The sequence below is a fragment of the Rhodamnia argentea genome, chromosome 2, assembly GCF_020921035.1.
Source record: "Rhodamnia argentea isolate NSW1041297 chromosome 2, ASM2092103v1, whole genome shotgun sequence".
Taxonomy (NCBI): Eukaryota; Viridiplantae; Streptophyta; class Magnoliopsida; order Myrtales; family Myrtaceae; genus Rhodamnia; species Rhodamnia argentea.
Genome location: NC_063151.1, coordinates 27,546,946 through 27,567,459, shown reverse-complemented (window position 1 = coordinate 27,567,459; position 20,514 = coordinate 27,546,946). Strand labels below are relative to the sequence as shown.

General features: G+C 40.6%; 2 protein-coding genes across 3 annotated transcripts; one reads left to right on the top strand and one right to left on the bottom strand.

Moving 5' to 3' along the window:
• The first annotated feature begins 4,951 nt into the window (after window positions 1–4,951).
• On the top strand, window positions 4,952–11,333 carry LOC115737373 (C2 domain-containing protein At1g53590). Of its 2 annotated transcripts, XM_048273831.1 has the most exons (14): window positions 4,952–5,095; window positions 5,689–5,701; window positions 5,818–5,947; window positions 6,138–6,212; window positions 6,305–6,448; window positions 6,942–7,037; window positions 7,112–7,243; window positions 7,619–7,771; window positions 7,878–7,919; window positions 8,089–8,140; window positions 8,303–8,395; window positions 8,508–8,691; window positions 9,341–9,464; window positions 9,868–11,333. In XM_048273831.1, the coding sequence occupies exons 3-14, from the start codon at window positions 5,822–5,824 to the stop codon at window positions 11,065–11,067; spliced, it is 2,421 nt and encodes an 806-aa protein (XP_048129788.1). In that variant the 5' UTR covers window positions 4,952–5,095; window positions 5,689–5,701; window positions 5,818–5,821; the 3' UTR covers window positions 11,068–11,333. The 2 variants fall into 2 exon arrangements, with proteins under 2 accessions (XP_048129788.1, XP_030525324.1); XM_030669464.1 differs by lacking the exon at window positions 5,689–5,701 and having other exon boundaries at window positions 4,964–5,095; window positions 5,748–5,947.
• LOC115737374 (pentatricopeptide repeat-containing protein At3g14580, mitochondrial) lies at window positions 11,141–18,734 on the bottom strand. Its single transcript, XM_030669466.2, has 2 exons — window positions 16,769–18,734; window positions 11,141–11,635 (listed from the first exon to the last, which is right to left on the bottom strand). Exon 1 carries the CDS (start codon window positions 18,590–18,592, stop codon window positions 17,399–17,401), a length of 1,194 nt encoding a protein of 397 aa, XP_030525326.1. The 5' UTR covers window positions 18,593–18,734; the 3' UTR covers window positions 11,141–11,635; window positions 16,769–17,398.
• Window positions 18,735–20,514: the final 1,780 nt, after the last annotated feature.

Below are 20,514 nucleotides of genomic sequence, written 5' to 3'. Positions count from 1 at the left end.
CAATCAATCTCAGCTTTTAGATCTTCCTCTAGACTTATTCCCGACATCAAATTTGGATTTAGATCGTTCACTACTCCTTCCTCTTACAAAAAGAGCCTCATTCATTGCATTATCATAACCTTGTCTCCTCATTTCCTCAAATAGTAAAGCATATTCAGCATTCTCAAAGGACAGCGCACTAACACCAGTGCCGATCGAAACAATTATATGTTCCCATGAATTTGGCAATGAACACGGCAAAGTACATGATTTATCTTCCTCATCTAGATTAACATCAATAGACACAAGCTGCCCACATTTAGTATTAAACTCATTTAAATGTGTAGAAAAAGAATCACCTTCACACATCCAAAGGTTGTATAGTTGCTTCCGCAGAAATAACTTGTCCATGAGCGACTTGCTTTGATAAAGGCTTCCCGATTTAATCCAAAATCCTTCGCCATCTTATTAGAGGTCACGTTCACCAAGACGTTATCAACGAGGCATAGCCATATCGGACTTTGCGCCTTCCGATCGTTGCTAATCCATGCCTACAATTCATTTCATGCGAACGCAATCTCTTCCTCCTTCGCCTTCTCCTTGGTAATCTCTTCATGTTTATCTTCTTCGATCATGTACCATAGATCCATGTCCATGAGCAAAGCATCCATCTTCAATTTCCATAACTCGAAACCCTTTTCTCCGAACTTATTCACTTCAATTCGCAATTGACCAGCCGATATCTTCCTAAGATTCAATTTTTTGGATCTCTCTTTACCAAGAAAAATCCTAACCTCAAACCTAGGCTCTGATACCGGATGTTAGGATTGGCACACAATCGTAGCGAAGTAAAAGGAGCAAGAAAGAGAAAAAATTGAGACACGAGATTTTATCTTGGTTCATCCTTTAACTAGGGCTACGTCCAACAGATGATTTTATTATATCAGCATCGCACCTCTCGTTACATCACTCAATTACAAGCTGAAAAGAGTATATATAGAAGTAACAATTCATGAGCTCAAGCCCTAAACTACTAAGATAATTGATCCACGTGCGAGCGAGGACCCACGTGCTTTCCTGTCGCGGGAGAGTATGAACCACACCCAACAATGTCTTTACCTCCAAAAGCGACAAATATAATTGATCCCGAACATCGTTTATATTACGTTCGTGAAAATAAATACAAACAAAAAATGATTCATTTGTTCATAAGTTTATGGAATAATAAACAAATAATCCTTAAATTTTGCACACATGTGCAATATTATCCATGAACTTTTAATTTGTTCAATATAATCTCCGAACTTTAACTCAATATGCAATGTCATCCACAAACCCTTAACTTGTTCAATGTGGTCCTCGAATATTTTATACGTATTCAATTTAGTCATTAAGTTATATAAAAATATTCAATGTCATTCTTTAATTTTAAATTTAGGGATAATATAGATGAACTAAATTGAACGCGCATCAAAAGTTCTTGGGATTATATTACTTTTTGCATCAAAATTCATGAACTATATACCTCGTTTTTCCCATGTGTATTGCCGTTTCAGATAGCGTCGGCTAAGGAGTGTCGGCAAGGCCCCACGCGACAAAGACAAGCCATTATGTCGCGTTCATCATTCTCGTAATCACACGTTCTCTGATGTCAAATAAATGGCCTTCCAAGTTGCCAACCCACCCAATAAAATGCTCGAAAAATTGCATTACTTCTCAGAGTCGTCTTTGAAGAATGTAATCCTTGCGGGACCCTCCTCCATCTTATCAATAATCAGATCTTTCTAGACCAGATGTCGTGCGCTTATCGGACGAAAGCGTGCGGATCTTTTGTGCCACTGTTGCATTAGGCCATACGATCAAATTTATATTGGGAGGTTTAGATGATTACTTATAGTGGGGCTGAGTCCGGTGCGTAGATAAAATAATAAGTGAAAAGGGCATTTTACCCCAGCTCAAGAAAGAAAGAAAGAACAATGTATTTGTGTGAAGGACCGGTCCTTCACTCGAGACAAATCATGGAAGAGGATTAATTAAACTCAAATAATTACAAAAGAAAATTCGTAAATTTATTGCACGGATATCAATTCAATCATAAACTTTTTGATTTGGCAGAATATAACTGACATGAACATTGGCCGTCTATGTGACATGGCTAACGTCGAAATGGATAATTATTGCTATTTAAAAGGAAATTTTGAATTTTTTTCTCTCTTTTTTACATTTCATTTTCTTTAAAAATTTAAATAAAATTGACATTCCACTTGAGAATCTCAGTGATATTTTTCTGTACTTGATTTTCAATACATCTGTGAAGGCGACTACTTCATCCATGATGCGTCGTTTACGCGTTGCGTTAGTCATGCTGAGTGTTATGACCGACTTGAAAGCCACAGTTCGTAAGGGAGTCACTAACTCTATTAAATTATTGACCTTTCCTTACTGAGCAAGTAATAAAATTTTGAGTACAATAGCACGTATAAGTATCTCACTCAAACTTTATCATGAACGTCTTTTTAATTAAATATCCAATGAATGAGAAAACAATAGATATATAATGAAATTATATTTTGGTCGATTTTGTTACAAAAATGTAGTTGGGATAAAATTCAAAATAGGATAAAATTTATCACATCTTGTATTTGGTGCCTACCCATGACAAAATACAGTGGGATGTGAGAGGGATATATGCCGGATAAAATTATCCAGTGGGGGAGGTGAGATAAATGTGGATAAGATTTCTAATATTCATAATGTAAAATTTTTCTTTGCAAATAATTTTTTTTCAATTATTTAAGTTAAATTAACATCAAACTCGAGATATTATTTTATTTCTAACATAAAAAGTTTAAAATAAAAAAATAACAACAATTTCATTGATATTTATTCCTATTTTTATTTATATATTGAAATTTGTTTCTATCTTATAGTATAAATGTAAATAGTAAATATTGAATTTATATTTATTAGAAGTCTTAGGTATTTTAGTATTTTAGGAATATTAGTATAGTTTACTATTTAATAAATTTTATTATAGAATGATGGAAGGGGAAAAAAGAATTAAAAAACTAGAAGAAAACAAATAAAAAAATAAGCAATAACACCAAACAATGGACAAAATAGCATGTAAAAATATGTGGTTTTATTATTGTGATTCACCAAACGAATGATAGAATATAGCAAAATTCCTGAATTTTGTATCTTATCTTATCCGGTCCTATCTTAGTTAGAAGTTCGGACGATTAATAATTTATTTAAAGAATGTAGATAGCTTATAATCCAAGTTTCATTGAAAAAAAAAATAACTATCCTCTTCCTCGATGAGCTTGGAAATATATAAATGGCACTCGAAGGCATAATACTAAGCATACGAACATCAATTATGACTTTGATATCAATTCATTCAATTTGAGCCATACGTTATTGATTTCGGGAAAAAAAACAAATAAAGCGTGTGCATAAGATAAATGTTACATTGAGGGTATTGCGATGTGACTCCATTACCTTTTTTATGTCGAGATCAAACGTGTTCTCCTACCATGCACTTAAAAATATACATCATTTAAAAGTAACAAAAAAATCGAAGGAGTTAGTAAAAAGTAGAGGTAGGTTGTGAGAAGAGTAGTGTTGCAAGCTATCCTCTCTATAGTGCGATCGATAAGTCTACCTAACCATCTTCATGTATTTAGCTAGCCTGACATAATAACTTGCTATCTTCCCGCATCCTACCTAGGCAAAGCAACCCCGATAGATGTATGCCAGAGCCGAAGCAACCTCCCTTTTGAGAGACAGATTTTTTTTAATGGTAATTCGGGGACATGAGCATGGACTTAACTATCTAGAGATCCGTATATCGCGTTGCAGATTTCATGTAGATTCGTCAAACGGATGAATTGAGGCTAAATGATCCAATCCAGAAACCTATTTGATCCTCTTATAATCTATTTATTGCAATACAAATGTAGTGATCCATTTGATCCAATATATAATGTAGTGATCTATACTCGATATAATCTATAAACAACATATACCCGACTCGATCCATATTTATAAATCACTTTCATATTTAATCCAATTTAGGAATAATCATACCCAAACTAAGATAAAATTGGAGAGTGAGCGAGGGCGAGATCGAGTGAAAACGAAAGTGAATGAAGAGACAATCATAAGATGAGATGGGTTTAAGTAAGTTGTAAACCTATTTCTGATTCATTTAATATATATATGTACATGTTTAAACCTGTTTACCACTCGTTTATTGAATATAATTAACTAATATTACACTTAGTCAATCATTTATGAGCTAAAAAAATGGACTTATGACCCATTTTGATAGGATGAATTAGTTGAGTTCGGAACTTTGGCTCGTGCGGCCAGTACCGGCGCAAAATAGTCTAGAGGCAGTTGATGAGACGGAATAATTTCTGGTTATTGAGTTGGAAATCCCTGCTATTTCAACCAACTAAATAGCAACGGGAATATTCTTGTGAACGTAGACGAGCCAATGTCGACTTCCGTCGGCCTCTTTCCAAAAGTCCGTTCCGTATCGAGATCTAAACGGAGGGACAGGTCAGAATATACTCCGGTGTTCTTGTTCTTTCTTTTTGCCCCTTTTCGATTTGCCTCCCACTTTTTGTTTGGGGCCTGAATATGCCATCTTATCCACTTGATGTTCACTTCTTTTCTTCCAGTCGCATTTGTTTGTGGGGGCCGCGCAAAGGCCCGCTATGATCTTCATCAGACGGGACGGCGGGGGATTCAACGACCCCGATTCGAGCACCTCGTAAATAGATCCGACGGCGTGCGATGGCCCGATCAAATCAATATCCGTGACGCAACTGCTCATTTGATCGTTTCCCTCCCCGAGGTACGAGTTTATTTCTATCCACGTAATCAGCGGCGGACGCGTATGTGACACGTCGTCGACACGTGGAGCCCTGCTGCCAGTCAAAACTCACCAAGTCCCAAAATCCAGATCAGAACTCTCTCTCTCTCTCTCTTCCTCCGCTTCGTTCTGTTTCGCCCTCGAGTTTGCTTCGTTGGCTGTCGCCTTCCTCTTGACATTGTCGCTTCTCGGTCCGGTTAGTGTCGTCACTTTGCCCCGGTTACTTCGTCTGTAAGTTTAAGAGATAATTTTTTTCCCCTTTGGTTATTTGGGTATAGTATGATTATTATATTTGTGGGTCTGCTGAGCTATTTCAATAATTTCTGTTGATATTAGATTAATGCACATCTATGATTCGTCTTCCGGTTCAATGGGCAAGTATAAACGAGTCATTGATTTCGTTTCAAACCCGTTGTTTGACTTGATGACGATGATGATGATGCGGGCTGGGATATTCGTGGTTTTATTATTTATGCGTTGATCCTCTGTTGGTGTTCTGGAAATCAATAAGACTTGCGAAAGTAAATAGAATTGGTGAAAATGTTAAAATAAAAGCATTGGCCGGATTCGGACTTGCAGAATCCATTTGGCAGCAAGGAGTTAGTTTGAGTTCTTTCTACTGGAAATCAGCCTACCTAGCGTCAACCTTTCTTTAGGAAAGGTTCTCCCGTGTATATTTTGGTTTTATCACTTATTCGTTGACTCTTTTTGTTGTTGTTGTTGTTGTTGTTCCTTTTTGCGCATCATAGATCTTAAATTTTGTGGCTTTAGTTGCGATCCCTTTGTTTCCTTTTCCAATGGAAGTAGAGAAAGCGTATGCGTAGTTGTTGTACGAGGGTATATTCTTGAAAGAAATTCATTAAGGGTCCATCTTTGTGGACAGAATCAAGTCGTGTTTGGTATTGAGGATTTGGATTTAGTGTGGCGTGGCGAGATTGAAGAAGAAGAAGAAGAAGAATGGATGTAACCCAGGCTTCAATGATGCACCATGTGTGCATTGTGCTGTTTGCTCTTTGGTTGCTTTCCAAATTCGATCGGTGCACCCCACTCACTTACTTCGTCTCCTTGATTTATCTCTACGTGGTAAAGTTTTCAATCCTCTCTTTGTTTTGGTTTGAATTTGTGTGAGCCCTACCAAAGGGCTAATTGTGAATCTTTCTGATTTCTGGTGCTTGAAATTTCTGAACAAAAAGAAGTTGGCTAGTTATGGAACTGAAGTATTATCATCTATGCATGTCCACGGGCTTACACCTGCGAATTTCTTCTGTGTAAGGTGCATGAGCGTTTCATCATGAGGTTGCAAAAGAAAATGCAGTTTGAGGAAAAGAGACAATCAAGCCAGAGAAGGGTATGCTTGCAAGTTGAATATTTCGTTTTTCTTTGTTTGGTGCACGGTCGGGTCTTGGATTGTCTGGCTTCGCTAACTGTTCTTTTGTCCAGGTTCTTACTGATTCTGAGACTGTTAGATGGTTGAACCATGCTGTGGAGAAGATATGGCCTGTCTGCATGGAGCAAATTACATCGCAGAAGATTCTCCGTCCTATCATACCTTGGTTCTTGGAGAAGTACAAACCATGGACTGTTGTATGAACAATCTCCTTCTTCATATTTGTTCCTTGTCAAAGTGATGCCGCTGTTACTTTTGTTTGTATAATCTGACATCGTAATGGTTGTGAGTACGCCTGACAGAAATCTGTAGGCTAGAGGGTTGTTTGTTATCCTTTGGGCTCTATGACAATGTTCAATTAACGATAGCAGGGGATATGAAATGCTGCGTTTGTTATATATTCTCTTGTGCTGGTATCTTTATACTCTGCATCTTTTACTTTTTGAAGGTTTGAAGAGAGACCCATATTCAGGACAGATTTGCCTTGTATCATCACGTTCATGGAGTATGTCACCATGATAGTATTGCAAGTAGAGTGTGCTGAGAAATAACCTGAATTGAACTTGTTGGTGATGGATTATATTTGTTGGTTGCTCTATGTGCCGGAGTTCACTATTCCAAAATATCTCTTCCCTATGTCTGCATGTGAATCTTCTTCTTTGTGATGGCAACTGCTGGTTGTTTCTGCAGAAGAATGCCTTAGTCCAGCATTTGTACTTGGGAAGGAACCCACCTATATTTACAGACATGCGGGTTCTTCGTCAAAGCTCGGAAGACGATCACTTGGTGAATATTTTATTGTGGCGTTTTTTGAAAAATATTTTGGAGTATGGTCTGAATTGAGTCTGAAATTTTCTCAGGTTCTAGAATTGGGAATGAATTTTCTCACTGCGGATGATATGAGTGCTATACTTGCTGTTCAAATGCGGAAAAGGTTGGGCTTTGGAATGTGGGCAAAGTTGCATCTGACCAGCATGCATGTGGAAGGAAAGGTACTTAACGCTTAGATGAGTGTGAATTCCTATGGTAGAGGCACAAGTTAGATGATGAGATAAGGGAGGTGGATTGGCTTCTCTCTCTTTTGAATCATGAGATTTGTGCTTTACGAAACCTAGATTGAAAAAGCAGCTTGCAACTCTTTATATTGTTCTTGTGAGCTCCAACAACAGCAGCTTTTTTAAGGATTTTGTTAGCAAGTGCTCCGGAGACACTCCTTAAATACCCAAATAAGGACGAATTATTATTTGCAATGCATAGACTCCCTTGTGTTATATGTAATCAATGCATTGGAAATCGTCTAATTTCTCCGTTAAGTATGCACTCGTTAACAAGACCTTTATTTTAATTGTGCTGCTTCTCTCTCACAGGTCTTGATTGGAATAAAATTTATTCCTAGATGGCCTTTTCTTGGTCGTTTAAGGGTGTGCTTCGCTGAGCCACCATATTTCCAAATGACTGTGAAGCCTATATTTACCCATGGTATTGATGTGACAGAACTTCCTGGTATAGCTGGATGGCTAGTAAGTTAATCACGTCTTATGTACGATGAGTTTCTCTCTTCTCCCTCCCTCTCCTGTATGCTTGTGTCACTGAATCTGATACTGTGAATTTCATCTCTTATGGTAGGATAATCTTTTATCTGTTGCATTTGAGGAGACACTTGTTGAGGTAAAGTTTATATTGTGCTCCCTGTATCCTTATCATCATCATCTTCTTCTTCTTGAGGCCAACACGATTTAATGTGCAAACCATCACACCTTCCTATTTTCTATTGGTCTCACTATAGAACAATTCAATTATTAGCTTTAAAATTTTCTGATATTTTTATCTTTTGCAGCCCAATATGCTAGTTGCTGATATAGAGAAATTTGCTGGTCCTCCTCCACAAGGTAATACATTGCAATTGAATGCTCAGCCTTCTCCTCCTGAACCCTGCATATGAGTGTGTGTTTGTGCAACTGATTTAGTGACAGGCTTGCATCCTGCTGTGACTTCTCAGCATGCACACATTGCGCATCTGTGAAACTAAGAACCATGTAAATGAATGACAGAGAATTGGTTCTCCATAGACATGAAGGAACCTGTTGCTTATGCCAAAGTAGAAGTCATTGAAGCATCTGAAATGAAACCATCGGATCTGAATGGTTTGTCTCAACACTCTTTTGAGCCTCTGCACTCTGCTCAACTTCTCCTCGCTCATATTTCATATCTTGTCATTTGCAATGCTTTGAATCATCTGGCCTATCAATTCTGCAGGTTTGGCTGATCCATATGTGAAAGGGCGGATGGGACCTTACAGATTCAAGACTAAGATACAGAAGAAGACATTGGCTCCGAAATGGCTAGAGGAGTTCAGGATTCCTATCATAACGTGGGAGTCACCTAATATTTTGAATTTTGAAGTTCATGACAAAGACCATATTTTTGATGATGCCCTCGGGTTTGTTTTCAGACTCTAGAAGCTGCACTAGCTTGCTTTTATCCCTGCATATTTTATTCTCTCCTTTCGAAGAATGTTTTTGGTGTTTGTCTCTCACCTGTTTCTTTTGTTGATTGCTTTTTCCCGTCGTTATTAAAGGAAAATGACACAAATGGTCTCTGAATGTTGGCCCAACATGCAATATAGTCCCTGAACTTTAGCCCAATATACAATGTAGTCCTTAAACTTTCAATTTGTTCAATGTGGTCCTCGAACTTTTAGAACATGTTCAACTTAGTCCCTAAACTATATAAAAAAAAAGTTCAGAGTGGTCGTTGAACTTGAATTAATGAAAGAACTAATTTGAACATGTTCCAAAAGTTCAAAAACCATATTAGTTAAATTAAAAGTTCAGGGACCACATTGCACATTGGGCTAAAGTTTAGGGATCATATTGGTCAAATTAAAAGTTCAGTGATCACATTGCATATTGAATCAAAGTTCATGAATCATTTGTGTCATTATTCCTAAGTTTAACAATTTTAAAAAAGGAATTTTAGCATTTCAACCTCTTTCTGCAAATATGATTCACGTGATGATGAACCACCTGTAAATATGGCAGAGTATTTGCATGTCGGCTTTTTATTGACTTACATTATTTTTTCTGCAGAACCTATTCTATGAATATCAATGATTTCAGAGACGGACATAGACATGATCCATGGGTGCCTCTAGAGAATGTTAAAATGGGAAGGCTGCATATCGCAATAACTATTCTTGAACGTGATGGAAAGGTAAGGTTCTTTAACAATTTGTTGCACCCAAAGAAGAGAATTGGTAATAAACTCCCGGGGGGGTCGGTTCGGCGGTCAACGTGCTTGATCTCTTTGCTGAATGCTTAGGTCCAAGTCACGCCCATAGTATATTGGTGATGGTAGCATATCTACGTCCAAGTAAACCCCATCCGCGGAGGTAACCTAAGCTTCAGCCCTCACACAGCTACAGTGGGTTTCCCTCCGGATGTGTGTGGGTGCAAAAAGTGCAATGTTTCCACCGGGAGTTGCAGCTGTAGCCTATATAGCTGCCTCCCATTTTCCTCGTCCTCCCCGAAAAAATGAACGAATGAATGTGTTTCTTCTGGACAGCCTTTTCCTTGTTTGGGCCTCTTTATCTGAACCATGATGTTGTCTGAGACAGGAGGATGGGCATCAACCTGACGGTGAACAATTAACTGAGGAGTGTAAAAGAGAGTCCTTTGCAACTGACACAGCAAACAAAGATTCCTTCTCATATGTGTCATCGGAGAAATCTGCTAAAGTGGCCGACAAATTTGAACCAATAGGTGTTGATGGGCAGAAAGAGACTGCAGTATGGATTCAACAACCAGGAAGTGGAGTTGTACAGACGTGGGAACCCAGAAAAGGAAAGAGTAGGCGTCTTGACACTGAGATTCAGAGGGAGCTAAATGATGCCTCAGGCTGCATCGGATCAAACACAGATATATCAGTTTCAAATGGTGGTGGGATCGTCGATGAAAATGTGGATGATAAGCAATCAAGAAACCCGGTTTCAAAGGGTGATGGGATCGTCAATGAAAATGTGGATGATAAGCAATCAAGAAACCCGGTTTCAAAGGACGATGGGATCGTCAATGAAAATGTGGATGATAAGCAATCAACAAATCCCGTTCGGCGGGGCATAAACAAGATTGGTTTGCTGTTTCAAAGAAATCCCAAAGTGGAACATCAGAACAGCATGACTCGAGATCTTCCATCTCCACATGCTAATCTTAGGTCGATCAAATCAAAGAAGATAGGTGTAAATCTTATTGTTGAAGAAGGGACCATCGCCAGGCCTGCTTCTGCTAGGGCTCCACGGGATGGGATCACAAATTCTGATGGGAGCGGCTGCGAAAGTCCAAGCGGAAAACATCGTAAGAGAAACAAAGCCAAGAACTTTTTCAAGCAAGCAGAGAAATCGGCTCGCACCAAGAAGCATGTGCTTTCGAGGAAGGGTTCAAATAAATTCAAAGGCGATTCGTCACCTGCGGTGGCAGGAAATGGATCTTCACAATCAGATTCCTCAAATGACGAGTCACTCTTGTCATCGCATAACCCTTCGATGGATGGAACAATTAGAATAGAGTCCCAACCAATTTCTCTTGGTGATATCTCGGAAGAGAACATAATATCGGCAGATACAAGTGATCAGACAATGGACATGGGGAATCTTGCAAAGGATACAAATGTCCAAGGTTCGGGGAGAACAGAGGATGAGGAGACCACGAGCTCAAACAGGTCTATTGAGGGTAAACTAGTTGAGGTTGAGCCCAAAGCAGTGATTCCAGTTGCAATTCCGGAAGACAAAGTTTTGAGCTCCAGTGAACAAAATGGATAAGTTGTTGGAACTTGTCCTTCTCCAGTTTAAAACTGTGTTTTTGCTTCTTTCTTGTCTTTTGTCCTGTATATGTACCTTGCAAAAAAGTAGTGACTAAGCCGTGGGTGGCAAGAATCAGGCGCACTGTTCGAGGTCAATGTCCTTTCCTCTGAGACGGGGATTAGTGGTCGTCTATACAGCGTGTCGATTTGTAAACGATTTTTCAGCGTGTCAAGTGAGAGAAGATACATGTTTTCGCTGGCTCAGGTCTGCCAGATGCTTCACCATGAAGAGCTCCATTTTTCATTTCATTGGATGAATGACTAGACCTTGACGACTTAACAAACGGATAATAAAACAAGAGATTTGAAAACCGAAAGCACAGCGGCTGTTTACGGCATTAACTATATAAATGCTTACAATTCTTTTGGAGTCTAAAACTTCAACCAGTTGCTCTTGCAAAGAAGACTGGCTTCTTCCAAGTAATGGCTCTAGGAGATCAGCCACTGAAGTTGGATCTTTTCGCGAACTGACAATGGAATTGTGTATCATTGTACCCCTCCTGGAGAAGGGGGAGAAGAGCCTTGGTCTTTTTTGTAGAAGAATATTTTCCTCTATATCAAATGAATCTTTACAGCATTACAATTGTTCTTATATACAATACAGGTGCTATCCCTAGCATCTCAATAAATTAGGAAAAAACTATAATAAAGAAAAGAAAAAGAAAAAATCCCTAATTTATAGGAAATACAGCTCACTCCAACACTCCCCCTCAAGTGGGTGAGAAGATGTCTTCGATACCCATCTTGATGAGTGAGCTCTCAAACGCTCTACTTGACACAGCTTTGGTCAAAACATCGGCCAACCGATCTTCAGATTTGACAATGGGCAATTGAATTATTTTAGCATCCAAGTTCTCCTTGACAAAGTGTCTATCAACTTCAACATGTTTGGTTCGATCATGCTGAACCGGGTTATGAGAGATAGCTATAGTGGCTTTATTATCAAAAAACAACTTCATCCCGGACTCTGGTGGATACCCAAGTTCGGACAACAGCTTTTTAAGCCATAATAACTCACACAATCCCTTTGCTACTCCTCCGAATTCCGCCTCGGCACTGGATAAGGCTACAACCTTTTGCTTTTTGCTCCTCCACGTTACCAAGTTACCTCCTACAAATGTGAGATAACCTGACGTGGACCTTCTATCTGTTGCGTTCCCTGCCCAATCCGCATCCGTATATCCTTCTACTGCAAGGTGACCATTCTTTGCAAACATTATCCCTCTCCCTAGAGCCGACTTTAAATATCGAAGGATACGATATACTGCATTCATATGTTCTTCACTAGGAGCATGCATAAATTGACTCACAACACTTACTTGCATAAGCAATGTCCCAAGGCGAGTATGAGATAAATAAATTAATCTTCCTACTAACCTTTGATACCTCTCCTTATTAGTCGGCACTTGATCGGGATACTCTCCAAGTTTATGATTACGCACCATAGGAGTATCGGCGGGCTTACAGTCCAACATTCCCACTTCTGCCAACAAATCAAGTACGTATTTTCTCCGTGACAAAAAAATTCCTTTCTTAGACCTAGCTACCTCAATACCTAAGAAATACTTTAGTCCTCCCAAGTCCTTCATCTCAAATTCTTCCGCCAACTTCTCTTGAAGCCTCGAAATTTCTTCAAGATCATCCCCCGTGATGATCATATCATCAACATATATTATCGGAAGCGGATCACCTTACCTTGGCTTTGCTTCAAAAATAAAGTGTGATCTGAATTGCTCGGGAATAACCGTACTTTCTCATGGTCGAGCTGAACCGACCAAACCGGATACGAGGTGACGCTTCCAAACCATATAACGATCTCTTCGGTCTACAAACAACATTCGGCTTATCAACACACCCATATCCAGGTGGAACCTCCATGTAAATCTCTTCCTCCAAATCTCCATGAAGAAATGCATTCTTCACATCAAACCGATGCAATGGCCAATCCAGTTGCAGCAAGTGACAAGAAAAACCCGCACAAGATATTCAATTTTGCAACCGGAGAGAAAGTCTCCCGATAATCTACACCATAAGTCTGTGTGTATCCTTTTGCGACCAATCGAGCCTTGTACCTCTCAATAGTACCATCTGCCTTGTGTTTAATGGTGAACACCCACTTACACCCCACTGCTTTCTTTCCTTCTGGCAACTCTATAAGCCTCCAAGTTTGATTTTTTTCTAATGCTTCCATCTCCCCCTTCATAGCTTGGACCCATTTTGGATCCTTCAAGGCCTCTCCCACCCCATTCGGAATTCGAACAATTGATACATTTGACACAAAAGCCTTACAAAATTCCGACAATCTTCTTGTTGACACAAAATCAGCAATGGGATATTTAGACCTTCTTTCCTCCACATCCGGTGAGTACCGACTAGGAGGTTTGCCCCGGTTATACCGTCGGGGGAGTTTATATCTAACAACCAAATCAGGATCATCAGAAACCTCAAGATCAGAAAGAGAGCTTACCTCGGGATCATTCTCAAGAGAGTGGTCGGGTGCTGAAGAAGGGGCAATTTGTGAAGAAGCTGATTGATCTTGCTCATTAGGTGTAGATATAAGCTGCCGGTCATCTCCACTTTCAACTAAACAACGATTACCCTCCCCTTCATCATCTACCATCACCCCCTCCCCCTCATTGCCTGCCATCGAACCATGGCCTAGGTGCTCATTAAACCGCATCGATGGAACTTTTCGTGAGTTGGTTAATGGTCCAACCTCACCCGGTTGCACCCTGGACTCCACATGTCCTCCCGACTCCACACCTTCCATGCCAATATCCCACCAATTTTTCCTTTCACTATAATTTTCCCCCCGAAAGGAACAATGAGGTGGAGAAAAATATGACTCAGACTCCGGAAAAGTCACGTCCATGGTAACATGTGTCTTCTTGGTCGTTGGATCATAACAACAATACCCCTTTTGGTGAGCTCCGTAACCAATAAATACACATCGTACCGCACACGGGTCAAGTTTGGTGCGTTGGTTCTTGTGAAGATGCACAAAAGCCACACACCCAAACACTTTAGGAGGTATTGTCAAGACCGAAGGGAGAGACACAAATTGGGATAGAGCTTGTAATGGAGTTTGAAATTGCAACACACGAGAGGGCATACGATTCATCAAGTGAACGGCTGTGACCACCGCTGCATTCCGAAACCTTTTTGGAACATTACCGCCGACCGGAAGAGCTCTCGTCGTCTCTAGAATGTGGCGATTCTTTCGTTCAACCACACCATTCTGCTGAGGAGTTTGAGTGCAAGAGGTCTCATGAATGAGACCATGTTCCTTAAAATAAGAGGTAAGGTGTTGATTGATATATTCTCCACCATTATCCGTGCGAAAAATCTGAATACGAGCTCCAAATTGAGTGGCAACTATTTTATGAAACATGTGGAATATGTTAGTAGCCTCATCTTTATGCTTCATCAGATACAACCATGTCATATGTGTGCGATCATCAACAAAGGTTATAAACCATCTCATTCCAGATATTGTAGTAATTGGAGATGCACCCCACACATCAGAATGAACCAAACAAAAATGCTTGCTACTTTTATTAGAGCTCAAAGGAAAAGAAACACGGTGACTCTTTGCCATAATGCATGTTTCACATTGAAAAGCAGAATTCGATAAACCACAAAACAACTCGGGAAACAAATACTTCAAATATCTAAATGATGGATGCCCTAACCGACGGTGCCACAACCAAACATCCTTCTCCTTACTAACGGATCGACTAGAAGTGTGATAGGCACAGCTAGAGCTAAGATCATCCACAATATATAGCCCCTCCTTCTTAGTACCACGCCCAATAATCTCTTTCGTGAGAATGTCCTGAAACAAACAGAAATCCGGGTACATAAGAATACGGCAATTCAACTCATCAGTAATTTGTCCAACGGACAATAAACGGTTGGACAAAGAAGGCACAAGTAATGTATGAGATAGAGAAAGAGATGGTGTGAGAGCCACACTCCCAGCCCCGGTGACGGGATGGCGATGTCCATTAGCATTATACACACTGTCTCGCCGCGGTGAGGTATGGTTGACTAGATCATTGGGGTCGGGTGTCATGTGATCGGTGGCGCCCGAGTCGATAATCCAGCCATTGTTTCCACCATGACGAGTAGTGAAAAAACAGAACCACAATTACCTTCAAGAGGAAGGGTGGAAGAATTAGTTGAAGGTACCATCGGAACTAAGGAAAGAGACGAACTCCCGGTCACTAAGGATGCCCGGCTCGCACTCTTGCCCGGTTCCGCTTCAGATTTCTTCTTCTTCGCTTGAAAATCATCCCACCAATCCGGGAATCCATGTAGCTTAAAACAAGTGTCCCTAGTGTGTTTGGGATTGCCACAATGAGAACAACCACCAGGCACCCGAGACTTGGCCTTAACAACAGATCGAGAGCGCCCACCTCTACCCATCAAACCGCCTGCCATCAACTGCAGAGATGGCACTCCTCGATTGCCCAGTGAGACCATTGCTATACCCGTAGGCAAACCATCGGCATTGGTCGACATCACGGTTTGGCGCACATCTTCCCTACGAACGCGTGCATAGGCTTGCTCAACGGTGGGGAAAGGTTGCATCTGCAAGACATCCGCACGAACCTTGTCGAGACGATCATCAAGTCCATCCAGAAAAAGGTAAACCCTATCCTCTTGAACAGCATTATTATAGCGCTCAATATCTGCGGGACACACCATAGGATTAGGCCTACGGAAATCAATTTCACGCCAAAGTCCTTGAAGATCGTTGTAGTATTTTTCGATTGGTCCTCCAGCTTGCTTGAGTCGTGATACCCGGCGCTTTAAATCATACACCTGGGAAGTATCGGTGCCATCAAAAAAGGTGATAGCTACGGAATCCCACACGGCTTTAGCGGTGGGGAATACGATAAAATTGCCAATCAACGCTGGATCCATGGAGTTGATGAGCCATCCTTTCACGATCGAGTCCTCGGTTTTCCACTTCCTAAAAACAGGATCCGTAGGCAAAGGCTGGGGAAGGTCTCCATTAATATACCCCAACTTGTCTTTGCCTGTGATGTACATCTCGACAACCTGAGACCATAAGCCATAGTTGGTTCCATCCAATTTAATCGCAATCCGAGATGAAGCCGAATCATTATGCGGTGTTGGTGCTGGAGGAGGAGGAGGAGGAGTTTGGTTCCGAGTCAGAATCTGAGTCAATCTTGTGGTCAGATTCTCCAAAAACGCTTCCGTGGTCGAATTCCCCCCTTGATTTTGGTGGGGAATCACTTCTCTTCTAGGGTTTTCATCCGCCATGAATCCGATGTCGAGTGCAATCGGGTGAAACGAAGTCAGCCGACGTGAGACAACGACGCAGTGAAGAAGACGAGTAGACAATTTTTTTGGGGGTGCGCTGCCCCCGAACCCCCAGCTCACTCACCGGCGAGCGGGACCGCCGTAATCGGGAATTAACATACGGTACTCACAAAGGAACAAACCCTAGGCTCTGATACCATGTAGAAGAATATTTTCCTCTATATCAAATGAATCTTTACAGCATTACAATTGTTCTTATATACAATACGGGTGCTATCCCTAGCATCTCAATAAATTAGGAAAAAACTATAATAAAGAAAAGAAAAAGAAAAAATCCCTAATTTATAGGAAATACAGCTCACTCCAACATTTTTGGATCTTTTCGGACATTCGCAAAAGTTTTGGTTTTTCTGCCTTCATTGAAGATCCACCCAGCTACTCCTACATCCTTCCAACTGGTATGCTCAACCTCACCAGTCTATCACCATTCACCCTTTGCACGTTCTCATTCTGCAATCAAAACACATCTGTGCTGCTTTTCTTGAATTTCAACGTCCCGCAATGAAGCTTGACATGGCACAGGCACTAGTGATTTATTGGCGGAAGTCCAGGAGATTCAACAATTTTAACTCCTCTTCCAACAAGGCTTGCAGCTTTTACCTGAGTCAAGAAGCTTTTCGTGTTCTTGCTTCTTGCAGTTAGCTAGTGAATAAACTATTAGGCCATCACACCTGACTCATTGGAGCTTACAAGATGCATGTGTTTATATCCTGGCTTGCATCGGCAACCAAAAGTTGAAATCTCGTCATCCAGAAAAGGAGGTTTGTAAAATGAAGGTTTCCAAGATAACCATGTCGATAAGACATTGGCCAGTATGATCTTCCTCATGCCAGTTATCTGTCTCCTCTGGCCGCTGCCTCCCACAAATTTTATGTAGTCATGAGCACACTGATTGATCTCAGGGCTAAACTTTCCATTCATTAAAAAAACCATACTTTCTAAGGAAGATGTTCGTTGGTTCCACGTTTTTCCTCTCCAAGTGAACTGCTCTCTAGAAGCTTTTCAGGAAAAATGTCGTCAAATGCATGTCGGGGGAACATGCTCTGAAGGATCTGTCTCCACATCCCCATCTTTGGGACAAAACCTTGCTCGACCATCTGTTTCAGAGCCCAATCTACATCCCCTACTAACTTTTCCTTGCAAAGACCACTTATCACCAACTTGTAAGAGCCAAAACTGGGATTGATGCCTTCAGATATCATTTCAGCCATAAATTCCTTCGCCTCCACAAACCGCCCCTCATCAAGCAAACCATACAAGACCTCCTGATAAGACCCCGCATTTGGTTGACAACCCTTGAGTTTCATCCTCTCTAGAAGTTTCATTGCCTCTTCAACTTTCTCTTGCTTCCGAAGGCCCGAGATCAAGATGTTGAAGGTGATTGTATCTGGGAAAATGCCTTCATCTTCCATCCTATCAAGCAATGCCTTTGCATCATTGACCTTTCCTTTCTCGCACAATCCGTGCATCAGTGTTGAAAACGTCTTCACATTCGGCCGGCAGCGTTGCTTAGGAAATTCGTCAAGCAGTTGGAATGCAGCTTCCAAACTCCCATTCTTGCACAACCCTTTGATGAGAATATTCAAGCAACAAGCATCAATCTCAATGCCCAACTGTGGCCCACGCATATACACCTCATGCACCACATCAAATAGCTTCCACGACACAAGCAAATTCAACACATAATTAAAACACTTGGCCGAAGGCCAAACATTATACTTAGGCATGTCGTACAGGGTCTCTATTGCTTTGTTGATACGACGGGCCATGTTGCCATAGATCTTAATGACCTGGTAGAAGAACTCGTCAGACAACCTGCAAGGCCTCTCCTTCACGATTCTTTGCATGATGTCTTCAATGGGGTCGAACATTCCGGCCTGAGCGAGCCTGTTTATGGCTAAAGTGAAGAGAGCTTCATTGGGTTTATAGTCTTTTCGCTTCTCGTACTGGTTCAGGACCCCGATTATCGAATTGGGATCTCTAAGGACCTTGATGATTTTTATGATTTCATTTGGCGCCAACCAGTCTTTGTGGTTAAGCCTTTTGAGTTGATCAAGATCAATGGAAGAAGGAATTGCAGAAAGCGGTCGGCGAAATTTTCTGCTGGAAGCAACGAGAGAGCGTGAATTCATCGTCGAAGGTGAAATTGGCGACCAGCGACAGAAACTAACGAACAAGAATTGGTTCCATCAAAGCTTGTCTCTGCTCAGGCTTTTGAAAAAAGGGAGCCGGAGCGTCAACTCTTAAAAGGGAAGAAATACTGCGCGCCGACCTTCAAAATAAAGCCTAGGAGCGCGCGTCCCGCCGTTCCCGCTCAGCAAAGTCGGAAGTTGATTTTTCTACTTCTGATAAGTATTCACGCTCAGCAAAGTCGAAAGTTGATTTTTTTCCATTTTTACTCTTCTTCAAGTGACTCTAATACCCCTTCTAAAAATAGAAAAACGAAATTGCGTAATCAAACGGATTTTTATTCCAAAAATTACGTTACCAAAAGAATTTTTGCTCTAGAAATACTTCTAAAACAGAAATTTTGCTCCAAAAGTATTGTCATGCGTGCTCTAAAATACAAAACTATTTTGCTCTATTATTAAATACACATGAAATTAAATTATCAAATTCAATGAAAGTTGACAAACATCATACAAAGATCTTCATGAAGATGTTTATAAAACATAAGCGATTAATTTTTATGAAAATATTGTTAAAATGTATTCTTTTTTCACGAAACAAACACACATGCAGAGAAGACTCTATTGCAATGTATTTATAAAGATCTTCATCGTCTTGTCCATATCCATTAAATTTAAGTTAACGACAGTTTAAAAAAACCATGTGGTCCTATCGAAAATAATGAATTTTGTTAACAAAATTAAGGAAGTCATTACAAGTCATTTTGAAAAATCTTATGTCATAATAATGAAAGACTGAATATACTAATCAGTTCGTCCAAATCAAAAGGTTGACAAAGGATCAGTACTTGTAGAGTAGAATTTGCTCAAGTCGTCAAATTTAAAAAAACATTTAAAAAAACTTGAGGCAGAATCATCTTTTGCATTAATTGAAATGTACACCATAGTAAAATCTACAATTAACAGGACCTATGGACCAAGAAGAAAACCAAGAAAGGAAAAGAGGGTGAAAAAGACCTCAATTACATAATCATCTCATCATAAGTGTCTTGCCACAAAGAACCATAACCTTGCTCTTCAAGAGGAACAACTCCACAGTAAATCTGAGAATAGTCATTTATAACTCCAAATTCAACCACGTGATTCATCATCTCATCTTCTTCATACCGGTCCATGTACCAATTCATGTCGTCACTTGGTGACGAAGACGCCATCCCCATCTCGATCCAATCGAAATCCAAAGGTTCCATAGGATTAACCACGGTGCATGGCCCTTCGAAAGAATCGCCGGTAAATTCGAGTTCTCCAACCAAATCGCAACCCTCCACCGTGTCCGGGTTAATCTCGGCCTCTAAAGAGCGGATGACGTCGTTCAACTGCTCGTCGTCGCGCTCTTCGCCCTGCGGCGATTCCTCGAGCAAGGAAAGGAGTATGTCATTGCTGACCGACCCATCAAGTTCATCATCTATCTCGGAAGTGGATGCCCAGCTTTCACGTGCAACTGAAGAAGCCATTGGCGATCGAAGAATGTTATGACAATGAAGAGAGAAAAAACAAGAATGAAACTGAGACCCAAAGAAGAACCACAAATGGAAAGATTTTAGCAGTTCTTGCAATGACCCTTTTGAGGGTTAGCAGGAGCTTATAAAGGGAAGCCCTAAGGTAAATGGAAAAAAGACATATCCACTTTGCAAGACAAGATCCAACCCAAATCATGTGCACATGTGCAACTAGGAATATGTAATGGCCATACCTAACAAACGTAATTATGAGGCAAGTTTACAGTTCATAAATTTTAAGATTTGTGTATTGTAATGAAAGCGGGTGACCCAATCTCCAATTATCTAGCAAGGATGGGGCGCTTCCAGGTAGGCAAAATCCACCATTGATGCAGATCTGACTCATGGAGGGCCCGACAAGAAAAG